We start from the raw sequence: 10000 nt of genomic DNA on the forward strand, positions 1-10000 counted from the left end.
TTTGGTAAGACCCTCGTGAAATTTATGTGACACTTGTTTTGCATTAAAGAAGGGTGAGATGCAAAAGTAGGTGTGTACATGTATCTCACTAATGTGTTATCCAGGACAGATATGGAGAGATGGAGGAAAAGAACACATCATCCACTTTTTGGTGTACTTACTAGCTCCCATTACAGAAAGAGCATTGGGATATGATTTGAGCTTGCCATAGTGTATACTGGCCTCTTAACTGATTGTGTTTTCTTAAATAAACATGTATTTGGACCTTGAGAACATCCATTTTTGCACATATCTCATTAGCAATGTACTGTAGCTATATACAGTAATTTCAATGATAACTGTGAGTAGATGAATTTTTAAAATCCTCTAAAACTACCAAGTACTTATACATACTGTTCAAGATTACCTGATGTTTCCTGAAATGTTACAGCAAGACAGTAAAGCATTTTTCTTGGGTTTTAGAGAAAAGCTCGTGTTGCACTCTCAGATCAAGAAGGCAGAAATGAACTTCTTGGTGGCGAAGACTCTCACAGCTCAGAAGATCAGGTAATTTAGTTTATGGAGGTAGTATCACTGGAGTAAATAATAATAATAATAATAATAATAATAATAATAATAATAATAATAATAATAATAATAATAATGATAATGAGAGAGTAGAGTACAGGAAAAGGAATTTGAAAAAGTTGAAAAATAAAAGGGGTGGATGTAGTAGCCGCTGTTGTGGGGGCCCTTGGAAGTGTTACAGTACTAAAAGTCTTGGTCAGTGGATTGAAAAACTGGGGATTACGGCTAGAATTGGACTGTTACAGTTCTGAGGGTGCTGCTTGATTTCTAAGCACCAGGAGAGTGTCCCCAGGGGACTGTTCCTAGCCATTTAACCCTGATCAAATTCAAAACTAATGTATCCCGACCGGGATACAATTCTGCAGTTGTTGCCTGCTCCAGATGTTTTGCTGTGATTGTTGAAGGAAAAGTCCAAAATATAACAAATTACTTAATGTATTATCCCTCGGGAAACTAGTTAGTTTTGTTTTCCCTTAAGTCCTTTAATAATTTTGTTATGAGTCGCTCCCTTGGGATGTATGTCAGCATGAGAACAGCCTGAGCTCAGCCTGGATAATGATAATGATGATGATAATAATAATGATGATAATAGTAATAATAATAGTAATAATAATAATAATGTCATTATTTATTGAGGTTCCATTGAAAGGTTTCTTCTATACATTATGATGATTCATGACTTCGTTGGCACAAGCTTGACATGATAATAAACCAGACACGCAAGAAGTGGTCGCACAAACTCTTGCTACCAAACATTAGTGGTAATAAAATGGACATTTTCACCTTCTTTTCTCAGAGAGCCAGGTTATTGGACAATACAGAAAGGTTAGAGCGCTCTGGAAGGCATCTAGAAGAAGGATACAAAATGTGTGTAGAAACTGGTAAGAAAATTTGTTGTGTATATTTAAATTTTTTGTGTGGAATAGAAGTAAAGAGAGTGCCCTATAGATGGGGGTGCTCGTTGTACATTTTAGGGGTTAAAAAAGCGGTTTTGGTACCTCTTAGGGTGTTCAGCCTCAAAGGATCCACAGCCGGAGCTTTAGCGGTACCTTTTAGGTTATTGAGCTGAAAAATTATGACGGGAGACATTTGACAATTAACCAATTTTTACATGTAATTTTGTGTAATTAAAACCCATAGTTTGGTACCTCTTAGGGGTGGAAACAATTTCATGCCAATTGCCCACAAGGCAGGATCTTGGTACCTCTTAGAGGTTCTTTTCAAATATCCGAAGAGCACCTCCATCCTTTTCAGGTTTACTGTTGACCTCAAACTGCTAGGAATCACATATCTGGTAGCGGTAATTATAGCCTTCGCCATCATGTTCAGGGTTTTACATGTAGGTCGAAATTTTTGGAGGCAAAGGTTACATCAGTACATGTAAACTTTCATTGGCCATTTACCATTTTATTGTCTTAAATTATTGATCTTATCTCAGATGTAATTATTTTGTCGCAGATATTAAAAGACTGTAGGATCAATCTCACTTTTCTTTCTAAGCAAAGTAGAAATAAAAAAGAACATATCTTGGTATTTTCCCTGTCTGAATGAAAAAATAATCACCAGTACTTTGTGAAGGAAAGCCAGTAATGTGGCAACACCAAACTTGAACCTGCATGGTGTTTTCAGTTTGTCACAAACCTGGATAAAAACAGGCTCGTCAAAATGTGATGGCCATTGTCAAAATCGTAGCCTGCTTTCATTGTTTTGATGTTTTTGCCAGCTACAATTTTGCTGGTAAAGAGAGACTCCGAACAATTAAGGGGCCATTACTGTTTATTTTGTTTCATTCTCCCCCTGCTGAAATAGTTTTGTACCTCAGATAATAGACATTTGTTGGTTTCGGAATTTGATCTTTAACAAGAACATACAATCATGCATTTATTCACAACTAATTTTAACTCTTTGTTCCAGAACAAATAGGGGTTGATATCATGAATAATTTGCAAAGAGATCGAGAAGTAATTGAGAGAGCAAGGGATAGGGTATGTGCACAAAAGATATGTGTGGCTCTTACTAAATCTTACTACCTCTTACTAACTGAGTTTAATGCCTGTATGTAAGTTACAGAGTGAGTAATTTTCTTTTGGGTTATGGCCCAAGCACAAAGCTTGTGAGCTATAAAATAACAAGAAAAGACTTGTAAGGATCTGTTATGCAGACCAATAAAAGAAAGTTAGTAACTCATTTATTGGATCTCTGAAGTAAACAGATGCATGGGAAAGGAAACTAGTTGAATTCAAGCACAACATGCAACTGCCACAAATGATTGGCATGCATCAAAATCCAAAAAAAAAAGAATAAATCTTAGAGTTGCTTGCAAGATTCAAACAGTTTCACATGTTTATTTTTCATAAACAACATGAGAACTTGCTACATGTAGAAACTGTTAAATTTAAATTTCAAATTTAGCAGGCCAGACAGCCATACTGTATAAATAAGCCTGCTTAATTACCCAATCATGAAGCGCACATATTATCTTAGACATAAATTATGGTAATTTAGGACTATGAACAGAAGCAATCATGGCCAACCTTCTTGTTGCTTGATTCCAATTTATTTTCTTCCTTAACCTATTGGTTCCTGGGGTTCCCCATTGACGAGTAAAATTGTCTGAGTGCCGCCGCCTGTGAATGGAATTCTCTACTATGAAACATTCGCGATACACCTACTCTAAGGACTCTTAAGTCAAAATTATTCAATTATTTTTTAAATCTCGATGTAAATTTACATATTTGTAGTGTCCATCAGTCTTAATATCTCGTTTTGTGATCTGATCCTGCAAATAATCTAATTGTTTTAGTGGAATTCTTACTAAAATTTACTTCAAATAACGGTTTCCAATTACTTCTTGACGTATTATTAAACTTTGCCCTGAAAAAGATCGCTCGGATTGAATTGCCATTTAAAATCTAAGTTGTGCACATGAGCGCATCAGCTTTTTCAATAATTTCAACTTTTTTGAAAGTCAAGAAACTGTAAATGTCCATTGTTGAGACTTCTCAGGAATTTAATTACCCATTTGCATCCAAATTTTCCTCCAAAACTTTGGAAAAACGAAAAAAACGTCGTTATTTTCAAGACGACCTTCAGCCACTGCACACCAATGGCTGATAGTGTTCAGTGGCTCAGCCAATCAGATCACAGCATTGCATTAGTATACTAGTAGAATTCTACTAATACGGTTTAGTCTCACTCCTAGGAGTCATTGGGTTAAAGGGGACATTTTTGAGGGAATGCAGGGTTTGTTTTGACAACATCTATATCCTCTCAAAAACTGTCCCTTTGAAGTAATTCCCTGCTACAAGGTTCATGCACATTTAAACATTTTACTCTCATTAACACCAAGCCCGGTTGCTCGAAGCATGGTTAGCGCTAACCAGCGATAAATACTATAGGGAAACCTATAGGTTTTGATATACATATATACCTCTAAACCAACAGTTAGCACTAACCAGGCTTTGAGCAACCGGCCCCAGATAATTTAACTCCTCAATGTGGAGCCGTTTTGGGGTTAAAGGTCACATACCTACACGTACTGTGCACATACCTGCATGGCTTGTGCACTTCTTGCTGTGGTTCAGAGTGCTTCTGCACAAGAGAAGAAAAGCCCTTTGTTGCTAAAATCTGAGTCACTTTTGGCAGTTTCGTGTGTCATCTTGCACACCTCAGCTCAAAGAATACACTAACCATGCAAAATGCCATTTTTTTTTTTTTCATTTTCAGACAAGACAAACTGACAAGAACCTATCAAAAAGCTCCAGGATTTTAACGGGGATGATGAGAAGGTAGGTGATGTATTTCTTGCTTTTTGTATATGCTATTTCTAGGGAACCAGAGGCAAAACAGCCAAAAAAATGTAGAACACTTGTGTTCTCTATACTTTTCCACAACATGCAAAAATCCAGCTTCTTTTGAGCAAAGTTAAAAAAAACACCCGAAAAGTCACGTGTGGAGCGTTTTCACTAGCTGCAATATTGGATACTGAAACAAAAGAAGGTATTTGCATAACAATAGATTTCAGTTCCCACAGGATTAGTTTGGTACATAACCATGGCCGCCATTTCTTTGTTTTGGAACAACAACATGGCCGCCATGACGTCATGAAAAAAGGCTGCCTTCATTTAATTTTTTTTTCCTCTTTTCTTCTTACTGGTTTCATTCTTCTTGTTACCCTAGCCCGACTTTCTAAAATAATAAATACTTCAAAATAAAAATCAATTGTGAAATATAAGTAAATCACTAAGTGACTTATCCTCTGGATTTAAGGATAATCATCCATTGGAAAGAGTGATCCAGACATTCTTTTTACTACATGTGGTTCGCCTACATCTGTACAATCTGCGGCAAAAGTGTTGAGACGCTTTCACATTTCACTGGTACTTAAATCAATTGCTCACTTAACGACTCATTTCAGCAGCACCACTTCCCATCTCCACCCCCCCCCCCCCCCCCCCCCCCTCCATCAATGATCGGTTGTGTCCATGACAGTTGAGCTATACAACATTGCTCGGGGATGGAGAGGGTTTTAGTTGATGAAGAAGGAATTTGTAGTGCAGGGAAAACCCTGCGAGTAAAAACCTTCCATTTTATAATTTAGCCGGCTGAGCATGTTCTTAAAATAATCATGAGCTTCTTATTTTGTGAAGAAGAAAATCACGTTGTAGATAGCAGAACTTAGTGGTATTCTGCTTTTGTCCCCTATGCAGCAGCCATGCAGTTGTTCCCTATTTGAATAAAATTTAATTACTCACTGAAAAATACAGAATTAAAAACTTCACATAAAAATGACTATAATAATTAAAATCGAAAGATCACATGAATCTTCAGAACATCAGTCAATATCGATCTTATTTACCAATGTGCCCCCTTTTTGAGATTTTAGAAAATAAATTTTAGGGTCAAAAGCTTCTTGTTTAGAGGGGGTCTAACTGACATATTTTAGGCTAACAGGTTCTTAAAAGATAGGTTCTTACTCGGGGGGTTTTACTGTATTAGGAAAGAAAAAGAGTGACTGTTCTAACGGAAATTGTGAAGTGAGACATTTTGTCTCGGATTGTAGAATGTGTAGTAAAGTGATGTCCATGAGAAGGCTTTGATGTCTTGCTATTCCTTGTGATAATTAATTACAGAAGAAATAGCCACGATTTTCCCAGGCCATCAGTTTTTGGTCACGGTCTAACTCGTTTTGCAATTCTTTGCAGGGTGATCCAGAACAGGATAATTATGGCGATCATATGTCTTGCAATATTAGGAATAATTGGACTTGTGATATATTTTGCCACAAAAAATTAAGCCACCTGTTTTGGCTAGTAAATATTTTAAAATTCAAGATAGTGCAAAATGGTAGGTTTCTTTCCGCATGTAAAAGATTGCCTGACGTCATTATCGGGTTGTACGTCACCAGGTGGGGTCCATGATTGGCCATGAAAAATCAGAAAAAATAAAGACAACTTCGATTTTGCATAGAAACAATACTGAGAATAAGTCACCACACAGTGCTGTACCAACATTGGAACAGCCCTACACATTTACTAATGATAACCCTGACGTAAGATCGCTTTGACCTTTGGTTAACCTGTAGAAAAAGATGATCTGTGTCTAGTGCTCCATTACTTGTTAAAGAAGTTGCCACATTAGAGGCCGCGGCTTTAGCAGAAATTTCCATTTTAATCTCAGTTGGTTTCCTACGTTTCCGGGAACTACAGTCTTGGGCAAAACTCTTGTAAAAATTCCGGCTTAAACATCATTTGACATGCTTTGACAAGCAAATTGTAATGTTCCCTGCCTCTCTCTCGTTTCACTGTGCTAAGCCTTGTTTTCAAGGTGCTTCTAACTTCTCCTCAGTAGCATTTCGACAAACTCGGCAATTTTTAAAAGTAAAGAACGAAATGACAAATGAAATGAATCGTGTAGTTAACCGAGGATATGAAATAAAGTGAAGCTCTGATCCATTGAAGCGGATATGAAATCAAGTGAAGGATCATAGCTTTACTTGATTTCATATTCGCAGTTCAATATATGATTCATTTCATATATCATTGATTCATTCATCACGGGAACACTTGAATCCACAAATGACCAGCTCCCAACATCAGTAGCTTCATAGCTCAGTTGGTTAGAGCGTCGCACCGGTATCGCGAGGTCACGGGTTCAAACTCCGTTGAAGTCCTGAATTTTTCAGGCTTCTCTGCGCAATTGCGTTCATAACTGTGAAGATCATACCCTCACTTGAAAGAATATGTCCATAGCTAATCGTGTTCGATGAACGCAATGCCTCCAACAACGTTTCTTTGAACTGTAAATGTACAATGTGATTTTAAAAATGCGCCGGAATAGCAGTTGGTCACTGATGCGACAACTTTAATTGTAAGTTAACGTTGTGACAGGGCGCAAGACAGAAAAGAGGCTGTGAATTAACTTTTTTAAATTACTGTTTTAATGTAAAGATTACAGGGTCAGAACGTAAGTAGTACTCCTGCAATTCTTACAACATAAATAAATTCATTAATCAGTAACGAAAAGTACGGAAATAAATGGTAAAATACCAACAAAGCAAAACATGTTTAAATTGCTGGTGCACGGACAACATGGGCGGAATCTAAGGACGCTTTCCATTGGACAGAAGTGACCTGCCTGTCCAGGTATTTGGAAGGACTAACTCTACAACGCCTTCAAATTAACACACTTCGAGGATGATAAATACTCCTCCAGGAGAATGCGAGGGATTATCGTGCAAGTGTTCCCTCAAATTGCTGCATTTTTTTGCAAACTGACGGGTCTGGCCGGCCAGTTCTGACAGAAGGAAAGCACCCTAAGGCCCGATTTACACGGTACGACTTTGTCGCATGCGACAACGGCTTACGACAGGCCCACGACATGATTTACGATTGTTGTGTACGTCAGAAAAAATGTCGTAGCATTTTAAAACATGTTTTAAAACGCTGCGACAATCGTAAGTCATGTCGTAGTCCTGTCGTGAGCTTGTCCCATGCGACAAAATCGTATCGTGTAAATCGGCCCAAAAATTCCCTCGGGTTGTAGGATTTTAAAGACCCTCCTGCAACCGACAGGCATTGCGTGCCACGGAACAATTTTCATATATGAAAATTCCACCAAAGCTGAAATTCGTCCAATTAGATCGCTACGATAAGCAATGCGAATTTCAGAAACAAACGGTCGAAAAGCCTGTCGGTTGAAGGTGGGCCTTTATCGTTGCTGGAACTAATAAAAGCAAAAAATGTCTCCAGTTTAATGAACCATATTTAAGATACAACAAGACCGAGTAGCTGCAACCAATAAAAGCGATAAATTCTTGCCAGCCTTGTTTGGTAGGTTTTACTTTTGAATGCAGTGTTGGCAGTCAAAATGGGGGTCAATAGGACATTTGCAAAAATGTTATTTTATCCCGCTGGGAATACAAAATTTAAATGAGAAAAGGAAAACAAACTGAACTGTGATAGTTGAAGTCAAATGACGCCATCATGAAAGTTGCCGATTAATGTCGACGTCATCTAGCCGCCGCCACGCCCAATCTCGTTCCCAGATCCCCCGTTACCCTTGTCCGGCGGAAAGGGCGCGGGAGGCTCTGGAAAAATCCAAAACCGGAACGAGGAAACTCTGGTTACGGTTCAGGTGAGCGGTTTGAATAAACAAAAACATCTAGAGTTCACCTTGCCATCAAAGAGCTTACTTTTCACTCGCTACATAGTAGGCATGATAGAACCATCACCTAATACACTGGAAACGTTTAAAATGCGGAGATTCAAGAATAACGAGAGACATTTTCTCGATCAAAACAGATTTCAGTATCTGGTGTCACATCACGCAAGTGACAATTCGGAAATTCAAAATGATGTATTTTCAGAAACAAAAATCCTTTACGGAATTGGTAAGTTGTAAAAAGATTTATAGCTAGATCATCTTCAAACTCGTACAGATAAAAATCCAGAGGAACGATGGATGAAAACGCCAATCAAATATGGTCTTTTTTGGATTTAACCAGAGGCTCTCTTTTCCTACCGCTGATCAAGGGAACGATGACTCTCGGAACGAGATTGTCGCCAAGCCACGAAACACAAGCTGATTTTGCGCATTCACCTATTACGATATATGAGAATTACTTTGGGGGGGGGGGGGGGGGATTCCCTCCGCCCTCCGCCCTAAATCCGCCCACGACCGGGCATAAGCGCTAGTATAAGGAGATATTTTTCACTACCAAAAAAAAAAATTAAAGGAAGGTAGGCACACAATAACATCAAACCCACCGTCAGTTCAGGTTATAATTTATTTAACAAATAGATTCCATGTTGCCCGTGCGTCTGTTCAATAACACTAGATCACAGATGACGTCAAAATGTGGTAAGAACAAAAAAGTGGCACACGAGGCGATAGCCGAGTGTTGTAGAATACTTTGAACAGTGCTCTGAACATTTAATTGATTTTGTTGATATTTGTCAGTTCTTATTTGTTATTCATGGTGATTTCCGGTCAGCGGTCGTGGCTGTATTTAGATCTCGTGATTTTTTACGTCATGAAGACTGAACACGCTTTTTCACCTTTTCACCTTTTGACCGCCATTGTAACAGGAATACCCAACCAACAATTTTTCGGAATGTATGCGTTATCGACTTAGAAGAGCGGTGGGTATCAGTTAACACATTTTCGGTTAACATTTAACTACCCAGGGAAAAACTTATCCGAGCCAGCTAGAAATAGATTACTTTCCGAGGTCGCCAGCCAGCATCTATTATTTTGAGGCCTTTTCCCAGCCAGGAAGAGATATTGCACTGTGGGCGCCAGCCAACGGCACCTATCATGTTGAGAGGCTTCCAAGCCAGCGTAAGTAATTGGAAATTTTTGTTTTGCCAGTAAATAATAATCTTACGCCTTCTCCCCCCCCCCCCCCCCCCCCCCCCTCTTACTCCGTCCCATTGCAACCATTGGTTTCCTTTCGTTATTGACACCTCTGCACAAAAACTACGAGAGCACATTTTCATGCCAGTTATTAATGATTAATTAATATACGGTATAATTGTTCAATGTTCCTTGTGCCTAGATGAAAGATAGTTGAACTCATCCCCTTGTGAAATATGTCAGCACAACACGTTTCCAACCGAAATACGCAATACCTCGTTATTCTCAAATGAGGAAACTTACAATGTATATATAGGCCATGAGCCAAACCCTGAAATGCAGCTAAATATCGGTTTTCGTAGCACCCCCAGTAAGACATAGTGAAATTGGTGTAAAATTAAAGCTTATTGTCTATATTTTAATAATCTACCTGTTACTTTTTATGTAACCTGTGCTTACATGAGAAAAACAACTCTTTCTGAGGGGAAGGGGGTGGTTAAGGATAAATTACGCCTCTCAAATCTATAAGAACTACAAAAAGATAAATTTCTGTGCAAATACCAAACGCTATTGCACT

General features: G+C 38.4%; 1 protein-coding gene across 1 annotated transcript in view; it reads left to right on the top strand.

Moving 5' to 3' along the window:
* The window catches only part of LOC138033673 (vesicle transport through interaction with t-SNAREs homolog 1A-like), a 10336-nt gene extending 3208 nt beyond the window's left edge, over positions 1–7128 (top strand). Inside the window, exons 3-8 of the mRNA XM_068881470.1 lie at positions 1–4; positions 463–546; positions 1364–1448; positions 2482–2552; positions 4294–4355; positions 5772–7128. The exon at positions 1–4 is cut by the window's left edge and continues 107 nt beyond it. Coding sequence (XP_068737571.1) covers positions 1–4; positions 463–546; positions 1364–1448; positions 2482–2552; positions 4294–4355; positions 5772–5862 — 397 coding nt within the window. The 3' untranslated portion in view covers positions 5863–7128. The remainder of the gene's footprint in view (positions 5–462; positions 547–1363; positions 1449–2481; positions 2553–4293; positions 4356–5771) is intronic.
* Positions 7129–10000: the final 2872 nt, after the last annotated feature.

The sequence above is a fragment of the Montipora capricornis genome, chromosome 14 (assembly GCF_036669925.1).
Source record: "Montipora capricornis isolate CH-2021 chromosome 14, ASM3666992v2, whole genome shotgun sequence".
In the NCBI taxonomy this organism is placed as follows: domain Eukaryota; kingdom Metazoa; phylum Cnidaria; class Anthozoa; order Scleractinia; family Acroporidae; genus Montipora; species Montipora capricornis.